The sequence below is a fragment of the Elgaria multicarinata genome, chromosome 7, assembly GCF_023053635.1.
Source record: "Elgaria multicarinata webbii isolate HBS135686 ecotype San Diego chromosome 7, rElgMul1.1.pri, whole genome shotgun sequence".
Taxonomy (NCBI): Eukaryota; Metazoa; Chordata; class Lepidosauria; order Squamata; family Anguidae; genus Elgaria; species Elgaria multicarinata.
This window is the reverse complement of record NC_086177.1, coordinates 6,363,121-6,380,862: the sequence shown is the minus strand read 5'-3', so window position 1 is coordinate 6,380,862 and position 17,742 is coordinate 6,363,121. Positions and strand designations below refer to the sequence as shown.

The 17,742-nt window shown below is 41.0% G+C and overlaps 1 protein-coding gene across 1 annotated transcript in view; it reads right to left on the bottom strand.

Moving 5' to 3' along the window:
- CFAP61 (cilia and flagella associated protein 61) overlaps positions 1-17,742 on the bottom strand; it is a 180,256-nt gene that overhangs the window by 111,969 nt on the left and 50,545 nt on the right. The window contains exons 10-15 of the mRNA XM_063129711.1: positions 12,372-12,559; positions 11,164-11,203; positions 9,369-9,508; positions 3,641-3,767; positions 3,262-3,339; positions 1,275-1,481 (exon numbers count right to left, since the gene is read on the bottom strand). Of these exons, the coding sequence (XP_062985781.1) occupies positions 1,275-1,481; positions 3,262-3,339; positions 3,641-3,767; positions 9,369-9,508; positions 11,164-11,203; positions 12,372-12,559 (780 nt within the window). The remainder of the gene's footprint in view (positions 1-1,274; positions 1,482-3,261; positions 3,340-3,640; positions 3,768-9,368; positions 9,509-11,163; positions 11,204-12,371; positions 12,560-17,742) is intronic.

The following is a 17,742-nucleotide window of genomic DNA, read 5'->3' as shown; positions in this document are numbered from 1 at the left end:
ACAGTATAAAACCATAATATAAAATACAATATAAAAACTCAACCAAATAAAAACAGCAGCAATGCAAAATTACAAATTTAAAATATCAAATTAAAATTTATTTATAGACGGTTAAAATGCTGGGAGAATAAAAAGGTCTTCACCTGGCGTCTAAAAGCATATTATGTAGGTGCCAAGCGAATCTCCTTAGGGAGCTCATTCTACAGTCAGGGTGCCACAGCAGAGAAGGCCCTCCTCTTGGTAGCCTCCTGCCTCATTTCCTTTGGCAGGGGTCCGGGCAGGTACATATGAGAGGAGGCGTTCCTTCAGATAGCCTGGCCCCAAGCCGTTTAGGGCTTTAAATGTTAATACCAGCATTGTATTAATTGTATTGTAGCCTATGCGCTTTTTATATGCCCATGTTCAAGCATATAAGCATATGAGACTGGCCTAACAAGGGTTACTGAGTTTGTTGCACATACAAAATGATCCAAAATAACAGTGTGTGTGTGTGTGTCTACGAAGTCCTATGAAAAAACTCTGTCAGAGCCAAACACCCTTAAGTGCTCCCCAAATGGATGCTTATGGAAGAAAATAATTATGATATATACATGACTGGAGGGAGTAAAGCTTAGTGAAATTTAGATTTTAAAAGTTTAAAAAACTTAAGAAAGTTTAAAAATATGGATTCAGAGTTTCAGAAACTTTGAAATACGGAATAATAGAGAAGGGGGCACAATGAACTTGCATTTCCTAACTTTTAGATTGGTTTTACATTATCCTTTGCAATATTACAGAATGTGTTTTGTTAACTAAGAAGTGATCATATGACCTAGCACTGGAAAGCTCTAGGATCTTTATTTATTTATTTATTACATTTATATACCGCCCCACAGCCGAAGCTCTCTGGGCGGTTCACAAAAGCTAAAAACAGTAAACATTAAAAGTATACAAAATTTAAAAACCATCAGAGACATAAAAACAACAGTATAAAAATAGCAGCATCCATTTAAAACAACAGTTCTGGGGTCCATTAAAAAACAAACTTTATTCTTCTTAGATGTTATATGGATTTCTGAATCTCTTAATTGGCTCTTAATGAAGATATCCAGAAACAGGTCAGGTAACCAACTACCTACTGAGTCCCTGTTATTGTTTTGTTATATATTTTGAATTTCTGTGGACTTTCTTTTAGCAATCTATATATTTCTTTGAAATGTGTACATTATATATTTTGTGGACTAAATCTAGAAACTCTAGGAAAGACGATAAACATAAAAAGGCTTATAGTTTACCTTGCCTTCTTCCGGCTGGGGATAAATAGGATAATAGAGGCAAGATTTGTGGGCTAGCCGAAGTATTTCCTTCAAAAAATGTTTGGCATAGTGGTGAAAGATTGGATTCAGAGCAAAATGATAAAGGTGACCGTGTTCTTCCTGTTGGTGGTGACTGTAATAAATAAAGTCTTCAATGTTGTAGTGGGAGCGAATATATTCAATATCCTGGAAAACATGTCAATTCAACATAGTGGTTATCAATGAGCTGTGCTTCTGTACTGAAAAACGCTATATTTTTCAAGAAAGGATGATCCATCCCCATCAAGGAGGGCAGCCACTGGGAAAATCTCCAATACAAGTCCTACTTCAGTGGGAGTTGAACAAGAGAACTTCCTAGTTGACTGTGCCCCAGAACAAGATCATATGGATAGGTATTAAAAATGAAAGCATACCGTTGTTGTTGTTGTTTTAGCAATGTTTATTTTATTTATACATAGAGCAGAATTCAACTGGGTGCTTCAACCCCTGCCAATTCCCTTCTGTTCTACCAATTCCCTTCTGCAAGAGGTGGGTTCCACTAATTCCATTGCCTAAGCAGGACCCACCACTTAGACAAGGGAGGTTTAGTGCTTCCTAGCTTGTTTCTGGAAGGAGGTAGGTTGGCCGAGCTCCCTTATGTGAGCTCCGCCGACCTGCCTCCTTCCTGAAACAAGCGTTTCTGCTTGTTTCAGGTTGCCCCGGAAACGCTAAATCGACACTTCATAAGCAGAACGGAATTGGCCAGGTGTAAGAGAATTGGTGGGGGTGTAGGCACCCCACTGGATTCTGCCCAATGTATTCAAAATGCCTGGTTGTTTAGTTATTATGAACTGTGGCTCCATCCTCATTAACGAATTACAGAAACCTTTGACTTGATTAGAAACAGCACACGTAGCTTTACGCTTACTGCATTTTGTATCATCCCAGAGTCAAAGCTACATGGCTTTCTCCCATGTTAAAAATGAGAAATTTAACAAGGATCTACTGGTAAGGTGTCACTCAGTGTTTCATGGATCCTGTCTATCCTTTCCAAGGATAAAAGTGTACTATCTATTATAAAATAACAATGTGGGCAAAGAATTCTTTAATTCTTTAAAGAAGAGAGGCTCGGAGTGTGGCAACAAGGGACAGGGCCTTTTCGGTGGTGGCCCTCAGACTATGGAACGATCTCCTTGACGAGGCTCGCCTGGTGCCAACGCTATCTTTCCGGCGCCAGGTTAAGACTTTCCTCTTTGCCCAGGCGTATAGCGGCACATCTTAATTACCCACATGTTTAGTTTTTTAATGGCTTTTAATGCTTTATGTGTGTATGTTGTGTTTTAGAATTTTAAATTTTGTATACTTGTTTTTATCTTAATTTTAGAATTTCTGTAAACCGCCCAGAGAGCCCTGGCTATGGGGGCAGTATATAAGTGTAATAAATAATAATAATAATAATAATAATAATAATAATAATAATAATAATAATTTCAAAACAGAGTTGGATACTGAGTTGGATGTATAACCTGCCTGGATCTATATTAGGAAGGAGGGGGGAAATATATTATAATATTATTTTTAATTAGTGTTTCATTTTGTTTAGAAGAAAAATATTGTGGCTGAGAAAAACCTTATAAATTCTTAGGATGTATAAAGTTGCCCATACTCATAATCTTGTTTTTCCTCACTCCTTTGACCAAGGATTGTTCATACTTTATCTCCTTTCTTTTTCTCTTACACATATGTGCACACGCACACAAACACACACTTACACACACGCATACATGCACAGGATTGTATTCAGGAAGAAACTTTTCTCACTTCTCCCTACCTTTCTCACAAATGAATGTCCAAACTGGGAGAACTTATGTTTATTTGAATGTAAAAGCACTCCTGATTTTGGGAATATTTAACACAAATGTTAATTTAGTGTGGTGGTATTCTCCAATCAAACGAGGAAAGAAGTATTGCAAATATGAATATTTACCATTTCATTCCTAATAACTGCTATACCAACTATTTGACCCAAAACCTCTGCTACAAATGCCTGAACTGGTGTCCCATCCTGAAAAACAAAGCAAGAGAGTTGGAGTACATTCTTTTACTGTAATAACTTACTGAACATTTTGTACTGTAATTCCCATTTCATTTCCGCTCTCACAAATATCAGACATATATCCATATAAAAGGCAAAAGGGGATTTTAGTCTTTTGCAACAAGGAAGAATTTCCTGCATACTGATCTAGTACAGCAACAACTTTTAAAGTTCACAGCTTTAACCTTGCACAAATGAACCAATTCTCATTTGCACCATCTCACAGCGTAAAGTTCAAACTGAAGCAATTTAAACTAATCCAAAAACTTACTGAATCTCTTCGTGCTGATATGTACTTATTTAAGTCATCCAGTATACTTCTGTTCAATTCCAAGGTTTTGATTAGCTCTTCAACAGAGGGGACATCACCAGATCTTGCTGCTCTTACAAGAAAAGACCTTGGAGAAATAAACCCAAATGGTGAATAATGGTATCTACGTCTCAGATCTTACGCTTAAATACCCAAAGATATGCATATTGCATTCATGGTAATCATCACTGTGTTCTCCAGAGAAATGTCCATTTCAGTACAGGAGTCTCACACTGAAGTGACATCAAGCTCAGTCATAAAGCTTGCTATTGCCGTTTTGAGTAGGGCTGTGCACGGACCCCCCCGATCCGCCTCGGATCCCAATCCGCAACTTTCAGATCAGGTCCGCTCCACTCCACGCCAACCTGCCAGTGGTCTGCTTTGCTTCGCTGAGGAGCTCTGGATCCGAATTGGAGCTCCGCAGCGGCAGCAGTGGAGGCGCCGGCGCCAAGTAAGGCCCCCCTCCCTCCTCCCCCCTTACCTGCATCCGTCTGTGGTCCAGCGGCGGCTTCAATTGAGCCCGAGGACTCAAACCGGAAGACCGGCCTGGTCTTCCGGTTTGAGTCCTCAGGCTCAGTTGAAGCCACTGCCGCACCGCAGACGGATGCAGATAAGACCTCCCTTCCCCTTGCCCCCTTACCTGTCTCTGCCGCTGTTGCCGCACGGGCGGTGGCGGCAGGGCCAGGTAAACCCATCTCGCGCACACCACTTACCTGGTCCGTCATGGCCCGTTGCTTCATTAGAGCCTGCGGTTCAACCCGGAACTGTAGGCCCCGCGACAGGCCGCGACGGACAAGGTAAGACCCCCCCTCTCCCCTGCCCCCTTACTTGGCATGGGTGGTGGCAGCGCCAGGTAAGGCCCCCTTACCTTTTTTGCAGAGCTTTGGATCGAGGCGAAGGATCCACCTTCATCTCAATCCGCTCAGCGACGCTCCGCTGCCCCCCGATCCGCTTCGCCTCCGCCTTAAGGGGAGGCGAAGCACCCCAATCCGCTTCTGCTTCTCCGATCCTAAGAGAAGCGGAGCACAGCCCTAATTTTGAGTAGTTCCTTCTGTAGATAGAAACTGTAGAGTTCTTATATACTTGGATGCTTCTTCAAAGTAAGTTCAACTGTCTTGTCTCTTGGGGCTTACCCACAGGTACAAATCTACATCAGTTTGATACTAATAACTGACATGGCTTCCCCCAAAGTTGTAATTTGGCATACGAGTGCGCAACCATCCTTCTGATTAACCCGAAAGGCATTGAAACTTGTGAACATGCCAAACATAATGAACCATTTCTGGACTGACCCTTTCTAATTTATTTGTAACAGGTAAACCCAATCATGCCACAAAACTAAGACCACCTAATTATAAGATACCCATATAAGTATTAGGCCCTTTCTACACCAAAGGATTATCCCAGGAAAATGGAGGGATCATCCCTGCCTACTCCCGGGATCCCGTATGTCATTTGCGTTTGGACTATCCCGGGGGAAAAGGCAGGTGTAGAAATGGCCTTAGTGTTCAAAAGGAGGAACTTCTAATTCAGAAATTCTTCCAGGCTAGTACAACATCCAACATCATTGTTAAAATAGTCACCCATTCATTCAAGTACCATGTGAAGACCTCACCCAAATAGATATAGAGTATCTCTGGCTGACTGGTTGAAGAGAAATACCCTTAGTTGCTCATTTCAAGAATGATGAACAGTGAAATGTAACTGCTTACAATTGGAAGTTTTGCTCAACTATGCTACCGTAAGTGTTCCCGGAGATTTAGTGCACAACAATTTGTAGCAGGTGTCATCCTATTCATCTTTTATAGGTCTGTTTGCACCATCAACCTTTCTTAACCAACAAAACAAAACCCCACAAATTCATTAGACCTGTTCATTATTTGTATAGCAGAGCTACCTACTACAGATAATAGGTTAGTACACACATTCACGCTCATCACTTGTTGACTGCTGTCCATGAAGCGAATGTGGCATCAGAGGATAATAAACACAGATGGAACTTTTTGCAAAGTAGTGTGCAAAACCCCCCAACAACTCTCTGTAATGATATGCATACTCAATTTCCAGCTGTTTCCTTGCATGCAGAGGCAAGGGACCCCCATCAATCCACAAAAGGAAAGGGGGAAAAATCCCAAAGGGTTAATGTTGAATTATTCAGTATGATTTGAGCTTGCTGCTCTTTTTCAAGAACATTTCCCACTATTTCTATGTGAGGAAAAAGTTGCAGAAAGAGCTGAAAAGAGCAGCAAATCTGAAATATGGATAATCTTCTCAAAATAAGTCTGTTAACCTATTATTAATATAGTCCATGACACATTTTTGGCACCTTTCGATGTTTTCGTCCTGCTTCTCTGGATGCTAAATACTACAGTGTCTGATTCTACCTCCCAGGTGTATTTTCACAAAATACAGAAAGCCTCTGTAGGTGCAATTAGTTACAAGAAGCAGTTTGAAAATGGATAAAATAACACGTGAAAAATAGGCATTTTGGTGTGTTTTTTTCCTAAATCAGACCCATTATGAAAATGATAGACCAGGAGAAAAATATCTTTAGCCTGTATATGTTCATTTTGCCCTCAGTAAGGAATTAACTCATTCTAGAAGCCCAATTCATTTGACTGTCCAGAAGTAAGGGCACCACTATTATTATGCTTTACAGTCAAAATTGAAGGGAAGTATCCATTAAGCATTTCAGCCTACACCTTGTCATCTTATTATTTTTCATCCCTCTCTGTTAAGTAGCAGGCCTAGAGTTGCATTTGCCATCCTCTGGCTTTTGTGTAAGGACGTTTCCTTTTTACAACACCTTTGCTAATCAGTCTTTCATTTAGAGCCTTTGCCTTTATCTTTCTGCCTTGGCACTTTCATGTCTCCTCCATCGCTCTCTGTGTTTGCTTCTGGTGGGTTTGCTTTTCATCCATTTCCAGCAACTCACTCTCTATTCACATGTCTTTTAAAACCTCACAGTGCAAAAACAGTGCATTGATCTTTGCTTTTTATATTTTTCCTCATCAGGAAAGGATTATTAGGGGCTTGACACTGGCTTTTATGTTACTCAGTCCCTCCCCGTCCCATCCCCCCCATTACTGGTTAGTTTTCAGCTCACAGTCACATCTTCGGCATAAATTATATTTTAACCTGAGAGCTTTCACATGAAAACTAGTAGTCCAGTCCTTTTCAGCCATGCTAACTCTTGCCTGTAATACCTTCATCTTATATATATATATATATATATATATATATATATATATATATATGTATGTGTGTGTGTGTGTATCTTATTTAGAGTATACAAGTCTCTTGTGGAGGGTGGTTTGGCCTGAGACCTATAAACTGGAGCAGATTTCCCAATACCTATGAACAGAGATTTTCCAATCAGAGGCTTAATAAATCTTCTACTTTTGCTGTCTGTCTGGAACTGCAAAAACAAGAGAGTTGCTAAGCATCTGTACAATACATGTTTGTCTTTGTTTGTTTGGTAGATCATAAATGGCAGAGATCAGTTCCAGGGCATGTCTGCGTGTTTGTTGAAAATGCCCTTCAGGGTGCTTTTTTTCATTTGAAATGAATTCCACAGCTCTAATATTATGCAGTGCCTGCAAGAATTCAAAATTTGGTCATGCTCCTAGTTTACTCCTCCCTGATTGCATAGATAGAAGCAAGTAGTTCCTTAGATGCAGAGTAAGCCTGTCAGCTTGTCCCCCTCTCCTGTTTTGTCTGACTGCATTCTGACTGGAACATCACAGAGCTAGCGCCACAGGTGATGTCACTACTGACAGAAAACTACCAATGATAAAGAGTGAATTTTTTTAAAAGTAGTGTTCTCCATAAACAAAGCAACTGATTATCAAAGTTTGCTAAAAGAAATAAGCTGCTGAAATAAAATTCAAATGGTATGACAACAGCTTGCTAACAAGGCAGGATTTTGGTTGGGACCTAAGGGGAAACTCCTCTTAGTTTTGTTCTGACTAGAGGCCTTGCCTGTCAGCCAAGAGTGCCCCACCCAGGAACCACAGAAAAATGTTTAAAGCTCAGCTTGCAGATCTCCTAAAGCCTAGGAAACTGTTGGGAATAAAGAAATGGCATGCACCTGGGTCCAAATGGGACCCTAGGAGGAAATTAGCATGGTGACATTGTCCACAGTGACAGCCTGGACCTACCTAACAATAACTTGATACTTCCGAACCTGGCATGCAGGAATGATCAGGCTAAAGACTATTTCATGCCCTACTTTTATGGAGATACAATATTAATCTAGAACAGCGGTCTTCAAATGGTAGGTCAAAAGTGGGTTGTGAGATCAGTCCAGATGGGTCACGGCAAAGCTGCTGCCACCATGTTGGGCAATTGTGAAAGTGGGTTCCATGTTGCAGGTTGGGAGTCTGAGGTAGGTCTTAGGTCTGGGCCAGTTGAAGACCACTGACCGAGAATGACAGACAGCTGCACCACCATCCACGTATCATAATATTATACAGACAAGTCAAAAGAATATTTAAGCCTGAGCATTTTAAATGTTAAAATAAATTTGATTTGTCCTCCTACTTTATCTACATGTTGAGTATCACAAGATACACAAATTTCAGTAGATTTATTGAGAAATGGCTGAGATACAACCGTTTAAAGAATTTCCCATGTTGGACAAATTTCTGTCACCTCAACTGTCTTGTCCACCCATGACCATGTACCTTCTAATTTTTTCTTTCCCCTTTGAATGTATCCAAAATTTTACATAAATAGCAGGTGTAGTCACCTTCCTTTTTTGTGTGAAAATCTATTGTGTTCTCATAAAGTTATTAGTTTTTAAAGTCCTCTTTGTATTAAAAAGCAAGGGCAAATCTTGCAAAAAACCCCTCATTTGTCTCTTTCGAGAGGAAATCTCATCTCGTAACAAGGATGGCTACCACCAGAATGAGGAGACTTGTGGCTGTTGTAAGTATAATTCAGTATGAGTTATAGTAAATTAAAATTAACTTTTATGAAATGTTTCCTATTCTATATAAAACAAGTACATTAATTATGAGCTTCAAAAGTATTTCACAGCTTATGATTTTCTTTTCTGTTTTGCTGTTGTGATAAAAGGTATTTTGTGCCACTTGCTGAGTGCTTTGATCTACAGAATATTAATCAAAAGCATTTTATTTTGTATGGTTTGTCTACCTATAGAGCAAATATTTCCTTTTTATGTGTTTTCTACTTTTCCCTTACTGACACGGAATAACGGGCTCAAGTTAAAGGAAGCCAGATTCCAGCTGGACATCAGAAAAACTTCCTGACTGTTAAAGCAGTGCGACAATGGAATCAGCTACCTAGGGAGGTTGTGGGCTCTCCCACACTAGGGGTATTCAAGAGGCAGCTGGGCAACCATCTGTCAGGGATGCTTTAGGGTGGATTCCTGCATCAAGCAGGGGGTTGGACTCGATGGCCTTGTAGGCCCCTTCCAACTCTGCTATTCTATGATTCCATGATTCTAAGTTTGTATGTGGTTTTCTAAAATAAAAGTATATTTAAAAAGTAAGTCGATTGGGGGGAAAAGCTAGCACTCTCCATGGGCGTGGGGGTGGGGGAAGAAGAACCCCTGCTCTAAAGTGCAGCTGGATTGTGCTTGGCCATGATCCCCTTTCCCGTCACTGCTACATGGCCTGGAACTAAGGGGTTAGGTAGGCCACTAAGAGCAAAATGGGTCACTCACTTGAGTAATCCAGTACGGTGAAACACATAGAGCTCGTGATCCAGTGTACAATTACTAAAGGGGACAATTCGGACGAAGTTCTGGATCAGATGAAATTCAGGAACCAGATGTGGCACTGATATAATGCAAAAGTCTTTGTCCTGAAAGAAGAAATAATATGCGACAGTAGTACATAAAAATCACACATATATATCGTTTAAGGAAATGGACATAGGAAAAGAGACAATCTTATATGCAAAACGTGGGATGGCATCAAAAGAAGTGTGAGTAGGTTTTCCAGCTCCTCCTCTTCCAGAATGGCACCAGATGTGCAACCCAGGGTGAGGAGTACAGAATCCAGTACAATTGGAACTCTTAGATATATAAAACTACTCCTTTTCATAAAATCACATTAAATTAAATAGCAGCTGTGGAATAACACCCATAGGTTCATATCTGCTTAATACCTTATTCACTAGAGATCAGTTTACTGTGAAATTCTCTAGTGCAAATCCTATTTAAATTAATGAGGCTCTTGCTGTGCTCTTGTACAATTCCCACTCATTTCAGTGGGGCTTACTCTGGATAACTTTCTGCTGAATTGGAATCAGGATAAATCATTTTTTCGCACTGTTATAGATTTGGGATGTATTTATGTAAAGTCATTGATTACCAGACATTTTATGAACTAGTTAATAGTAAACTGTCAATTCCAAAAGGTTTTCTTTTGAAGAATTTGGAATTTTGAGTTCCATTTCTTTTATTGCTTTTTGTTTTTGTTGGAAAGATACTTTAAAATATGGCAGTAGTGACAGAAGTATGTGAAGAAAGACCGCAATGAATGAGGCTATTCACTGTCAACTATTAAACTGTTACCCAGTTCCAACTTTAGTTTCTAAGCATTTGTGTGTGGGGTGGTGGCGGATGGGAATTTATTTTCACGTTTTATTCCACAAGCATGAGACCTGGTAATATAAAATATAGGGGTGCAGAACCTCAGGCCTAGGGGCCAAATCCGGCCCTCCTAGAGTACAAATCTGGCTCTCTGGAGTTCCCAAGATGGCCATGTCCCTGGCCCCACCCCCTTTCACCCGAACACCATTCATTGGTTTCCTGGCTTTTTCACAGTCTTTCCCCATTCTAAAAGGTTGAATTCCCTCTACCAAGGCCCAGTTACTGGCAGTAAAAGCTTTAAACCAAAATATTCAGGAATTGTTGGTATTTTGGGTCTGTCACTTTCACCTTTGGCCTTGCCCACCACTAGAATGTGGCCCCTAACAGCTTCTCTAAAATGGAATTCGGCCCTTGAGCTGAAAGAGGTTCAACACCTCTGTTTTATACGAAGCTTGATTATATTCATGGATGCGTTGGAATTTACATTGGGCTTCTATTTGAAAATAAAAGCAGAATATAAATGGTAAAATCATCACTGTGCAGGTATACTCCAGGTGATGTTATATTCCCTGGAGGACATGAAGGATCTGGAGAAGAAACAGGAAGTTGATGTTGGCTGGGAGGTAGTGTTTAAAGAAGAAGAGAATGAAAAAGGGTCCCCGAGTGGGTGACCAGGGTAAAGCATCTTACATTATCTGCTGAGTCCTGTTGCAATCCGTCTAACAAGCATATCAGCAAATTCTTACAGTTGCCCTAAAAATCAAATCTGATTCAACATGAATAAGTATTGCTTTCTACTTATGGTGAATTGCTTTCTACTTATTAAATTGCATTTTCCTCCCAAAATGTGACTTACTGCACATACTTACTGGGAAACGATACTTACTTGTGCAGTAAGCACATACTTACTGCACATACTTACTGGGAAAAGATTGAAAACAAAGTGCAGGAAGTCCAATGACCTGCAAATAAAACCAAATACTATTACAAAGTCCTGCATTCCTAGTGTGCAGTTTTTATTTTAAACCTATTCCACTCCCACCTCCACTAGAAAAGTGCATCAACTGCAAAGACATACACTATACCTTTCAAGATACTTTTTATTGCCTCTTTCTTCATTTGATGTTCACAATGCCTGATTATCACATCATAACATTTTAAAATTTGCTTTGTTTGTCATTCTTTCAGGCAGATCAGGCTGAGCGTATGTGTGTGTTGTTCTCACTCTGTTTCACAGTGAGAGGTCCATCTCAACACCAAACTTTAAGCAGTAGGAGACGACGAAGCAGTAGAGGAAGCACGACAAACTCAACATATGTTAACTGTGATTCAATATTGTTTTGGGGGAGGACCTGTGTAAAAATCATCCTAATACAAGGGGTATGTTGTTTGTGTGGGTACAGGAGGAAATTTTGGCTCTCTACAGAGAGTGAATTCTGGCCCTCTCAAATAGTTTCCCCATGTCTGTTTTTATCCTCCATCTCACTTCCCTTCTGTCTCTAGTCTTTAGAATATAAACATTTCAGTCTGTAAGGGTCTGTGATTTCTATTTCAGTTTACATATAGTACTCAGTTAATAGAATTGCTCTAGAAATTATTTATTTATTTGAGCACAATTTTTGGCAAAAAAAAAAAAAGGCAGAATATAATGTTACAGGCTCCTAGAGGTTCCTCAGCATGTGAAACCTCTATTCTAAAAAAAGCTTTGACAACCACCATTAGTGGCTTGAATATATGTACTTTGGATGTCCCAACTTCAGAAGATAGGGACCTTGGAACTCCCTCCCCAGGTACCTCTTTATTATGGTTTTTTAAAATACCAATTCAAATATGATATGTTCTTCCAAGTTTTTGGTGCCTGGTGTTTTAAAGATCTGAAACGCATAATATTTGTTCTCCAGGCATCAGCAACATTGGGAGGGGGGTGTTATAAATTTGAATCACCCCATTGTTGTTTGGGATTTATTTGTATTGATTTATATTGTGTTTATAAAACACTGACAGACAGGATGTAAATATTTCAAACAAATAAACAAATGCAGTGATATTAAAGAAAATATAAAAATATAACCTCATTATTGCCTTTAAGTTAATTTGAAATCACATATCTAGATTCTTTACTATACTTGCCTTGTTTCATATTTCTCATCAATGCAAAAGAGCTGAATACAAAAAGCATTTACTGCTCCTTTGTATAGGATGTGGAATGGTTCTCTCTCAAAACTGAGAATGGATAGGGTCTCAGTGGATTTCAAAACACTGCTTCCGTCTCTGTCTAATGGCAGTTCTAATGAAGATAGAGCAAGTACTCTCTCTTTCTGTAGTAAAAAGCAATGAGAGAAAAACAAAATTCTCCAAAATTTAGTCTGATTTCATAATAGCATTTTACATTATAAAGAAAAAAAAGTCTTGTATATTGTTGCTGGGAAAATTCATTTCCCCCCAGCTACTGAGAGGATTGCAGCTAAGCTCAGAAAGAATGGAATGGGGCAGGGTAGCAGATAATGTCATCATCTCTGTTAATTAAAAGGTGCCGGTGCTGTGTTTCTGTGAACCCTGATTCCACTACACCACTCCATAATTGATAATTTGCATTACTTCACCTAATTTCAAAATGTGGTAATCCAACCCTGCTACATTTTGGGGCTCAGCTGCTCATTCTGCTGAGTGGGGGCTTGTGCCCCAAAGTCCTGCCCAGATGACACCACTGCTTCAAGCATCTTCTGAACAAGGATAATATGCATTTGGTTTGAACTGTTGATTTAAGAGAATGTGGTGCAAATTAAACGTTATGTAGGGTTCTGTATAATTTTTTTTAGAAACAAAAAAGTCAAACTGCAATCAGGAGTGGAGGACTTGTGTAGCCATTCAGGTGAGCACCATAGCACTTCACACCCAATAATGGGGTTGCAGCATGCTCCATGCTGAAGAGAGGTGTGTCAAAAAAACAGGGCATCACATTGTAGAGCTCGTCCCTCCACTCTTTCAGGCAGTGAAAGTTTGCTGCGCCCTTAGTTCCTAGAAAACCCCTTCCACAGAAGCTGTTCGTTGCTCATAGGATGCCAGTTCCTTGTTAAGCACCACACACGCAGGTGTGTCATCTCCCTGAGACACTGAGAAAACAGCTGGATACTGATGGAGACGTTCGGCTACAGCCTGTGGCACATAGCCTACCTGTTGTCCACCAACCATAAACGGCAGGCACAGATCCTCGAAAGAGTCTGCTCCGTGGAAAGAATTCATCCTCCTGAGCAGCTCCCGGACCCGGTCAGACCATCCTGGAGCCGCCATGACACCTGAGCAACCTGGAGGACTTGTGAGTCAGAAGTGGGTTCACCCTCTCTTTGCTGGCTGTTTCCCAAAGCTGCTCTCCCCTCAAGAGGAAAATTCTACATATCGGTTCCCATTTTGGGGAGAAAAGCAGCTTGTGAGGGGCAAATTTTAGAGGAAAATAGCCAGCAGCTAAGTACCTCCTCCTGCCCACATGCCTCCTTTTCAAAAAAGAACAAGGGTTGGGGTAAACAACTTAGGGTCCTACTGGACATTGTCATCGTCATTTTCATACTGCCCCAAAGCTCTCTGGGTGGTTTACAACAATTCATAAAACATACAACATCATACAAACTATATAACATTCCTAACTTAATAAACCATCTTTAGTGAGTTAAGAATAAACATTAGACCCAGACATTTATTTTATTTATTATTTATTTGTTACATTTCTATATCGCCCAATAGCCGGAGCTCTCCTTGCCTCTTATTCTTACATGCCCCCCTTGCCTCTTATTCAGCACCTCCCATTACGTACCAGCTCTGTTTCAGTTCTTTCTTTCTTTCTTTATTTATTTGTTACATTTTTATACCGCCCAATAGCCGAAGCTCTCTGGGCGGTTCACAAAAATTAAAACCATGAAGAACATAATAAAACAACCAACGATCTAAAAACGTAAATACAAAATACAGTATAAAAAGCACAACCAGGATAAAACAACACAGCAGAAGTTGATATAAGATTAAAGATCTTATATCAACTTCTGGTTTGTTAAAACCAGGATCAGGGAATTCCAGTTTAAAGGCAACCAGGGTCTTAACCATGATTTTATCATGGTTAGTAACACTAGTTTAAACACATCAGGAAGCACTGGAGATGATGCACCAGAGGGGGTGGGGAATGCATGGACTCAATGCTTGTTCTCAGTTTAATAATCCATGCTTTATGGCATCTGAAACGGGCCTCAACATAGGACATATGGCAATGAACACAAAAGAAGTTTGGGCATTGTTTGCATCCCTTCCTCTTCCTGCAGTTAATGTTGCCAGATGGGCCAATAGTTCAACCCCTTTCCCACCCACCTGTAGGACTCAGTCTACCCCACTCCCACCCACTCGTTGGTAAGCTTATATAACAGTAGCTCCATCAGAGTTCACGTTGAGGTGGAAAACCAGATTGAACAGGGTCCAAATTAGGATCTGTGCTAAAAATTAGCCTTGGGGAGGAGCACATAGGAATGGAGAATCAGAATCCCCATTGTTGGGAGAACTGGGTGGAGAGAAGCCCAGTATCAGTTCTGTCCCTACACTACCTGCTGCCTCCTGACAACACATATCGTGATTTTGTCATCTCTGCATCCTCTGGTCACAACTTGGACCTGCCCCAACCAGCATGATCAATGGTCTTGGGCCTAATCTACACCTATAGCCATGTCACAAGAGAGGAGGGGGGTTGTGAGTTTTCCCGCTTCCACGATTGGCGCTCACAGGGCACTGATGTTCCCTGCAAGTAAAGGAGAGTTGTTGCAGAAGAACGTGCACCCCATGATGGCAGTTCTGAATGTGTATTGGTAGAAGTGGACAGGACTAGGCAGATGGATCCAGACTTTCTTTTAATAACTCCTCAGAGATGCGCACAAGCGCAGATACACAGAGATAGGTACTGCGTTGAAAATGCACTCCTGCAGAGATTGGTTAAAAAAAAACACTCAGTGATGAAACACATCGATACCCATGCACACGCCCCTCACACCGGGTTGACTGTTTGCTGAGCTAGGAACTCATGCTGAACAGCAACAGCATCACGAAGCAGCAGGGCACACCAACCACAGACTTTGGGATTGTAGCAAGAGAGCCAAAAAACCTGCTACAAAACCAGTCAGCGATATTCCTGAATAACTGAGGGCTTGAACCGAGATCACAGCAGGATCAGCTGTGCATCATGTGGCCCAGTAGGGACAACTTCAATATTATCAGTAGTGATGGGGGACTTCAATTATCCTGATATCTGTTGGGAAACCATTACTGCCAAAAGCGGCCCTTCCAAAGAAATTCCTGACATGTATGGGTGATAACTTTCTCCTACAGAAAGTGGTGGAAGGAACTAGAGGGTCGGCAATCCTTGACTTGTTATTGACCAATAGGGATGACTTAGTGGATAAAGTGGCAGTTATGGGAACTCTGGGGGAGAGTGACCACGTCATTCTTGAATTCTTGATTATGAAGGAGACAAAAGTCGAGTGTAGCCATACACGTACTCTGGATTTTAGGAAAGCTGATTTTAATAAACTCAGAACTATAATAAGTAAGGTCCCGTGGCAAGGGAGCCTAATGAGAAAAGGAGTGCAGGATGGGTGGGAGTATTTAAAAAAGGAAATTTTAAAGGCACAGTTACAAACAATTCCAACCAGGAGAAAAGATAGAAGACAACAGAGGAAACCAATGTGGCTCCACAAAAAGCTTAGAGATGACCTGAAAACAAAAAGGGATACATATAGGAAGTGGAAGGAAGGCCAGGCTACAAAAGAAGAGTACAGACAAGTGGCGCAGAAGTGCCGAAATGGCGTCAGGAAGGCTAAAGCTGTGAATGAGCTGAGATTAGCGAGGAATGCTAAAAGCAATAAAAAGGCTTTCTTTAGATACGTGAGTAGTAAAAGACAGAGGAAAGAAATGGTGGTTCAACTGCTTAATGAGGGCGGCAAATTGATAACAGACGACAAAGAAAAGGCTGAAGTGCTCAATTCCTACTTTGCCTCGGTCTTCTCCCAAAAGCGGGTCTATGACCCCCCTGGAAAAAGTGAAGCAGAAGTTGAGGGGGCAGGATTGCAGTTTGAGATTGATAAACAAATGGTCAAAGAACACCTAATTTCCTTGAATGAGTTTAAATCTCCAGGGCCCAATGAACTGCATCCAAGAGTAATGAAGGAGCTAGCAGAAGAACTCTCAGCACCTTTGTCTATTATCTTTGCAAAATCATGGAAGACGGGTGAGGTGCCGGACGACTGGAGGAGGGCTAACGTTGTCCCTATCTTCAAAAAGGGCAAAAAGGAGGAACCTGGGAACTACAGACCAGTCAGTCTGACATCATCCCTGGGAAAATTCTGGAGCAGATTATAAAGAAGTCAATCTGTAAACACCTTGAAATCAATGCAGTGATTACTAGAAGCCAACATGGATTTGTCAGGAACAAATCCTGTCAGACTAATTTGATCTCATTTTTTTATAGGATAACCTCCCTTGTGGACTGTGGGAATGCTGTGGACGTCATATATCTTGACTTCAGCAAAGCTTTTGACAAAGTACCCCATGACATTCTGATTAACAAACTAGCTAAAAGTGGGCTAGATGGAACAACTATTAGGTGGATTCACAGTTGGCTACAGAATCGGACTCAAAGAGTACTTATCAATGGAACCTTCTCAAACTGGGGAGAGCCAACGAGTGGGGTACCGCAGGGCTCAGTCCTGGGCCCAGTGCTCTTCAACATTTTTATTAATGATTTGGACGAGGAGGTGCAGGGAACGTTGATCAAATTTGCAGATGACACAAAATTGGGTGGGATAGCTAATACCCTGGAAGACAGAAACAAACTTCAAAGTGATCTTGATAGGCAGGACTGCTGGGCTGAAAACAACAGAATGAAATTTAATAGGGATAAATGCCAAGTTCTACATTTAGGGAATAGAAACCAAATGCACAGTTACAAGATGGGGGACACTTGGCTCAGCAATACTACAAACGAGAAAGATCTTGGAATTGTTGTAGATCGCAAGCTGAATATGAGCCAACAGTGCGATATGGCTGCAAGAAAGGCAAATGCTATTTTGGGCTGCATTAATAGAAGCATAGCTTCCAAATCACGTGAGGTACTGGTTCCTCTCTATTCGGCCCTGGTTAGGCCTCATCTAGAGTATTGTGTCCAGTTCTGGGCTCCACAATTCAAGAAGGATGCAGACAAGCCAGAGCGTGTTCAGAAGAGGGCAACCAGAATGATCAGGGGTCTAGAAACAAAGCCCTATGAAGAGAGACTGAAAGAACTGGGCATGTTTAGCCTGGAGAAGAGAAGATTGAGGGGAGACATGATAGCACTCTTCAAATACTTAAAAGGTTGTCACACAGAGGAGGGCCAGGATCTCTTCTCGATCCTCCCAGAGTGCAGGACACGGAATAACAGGCTCAAGTGAAAGGAAGCCAGATTCCGGCTGGACATCAGGAAAAACTTCCTGACTGT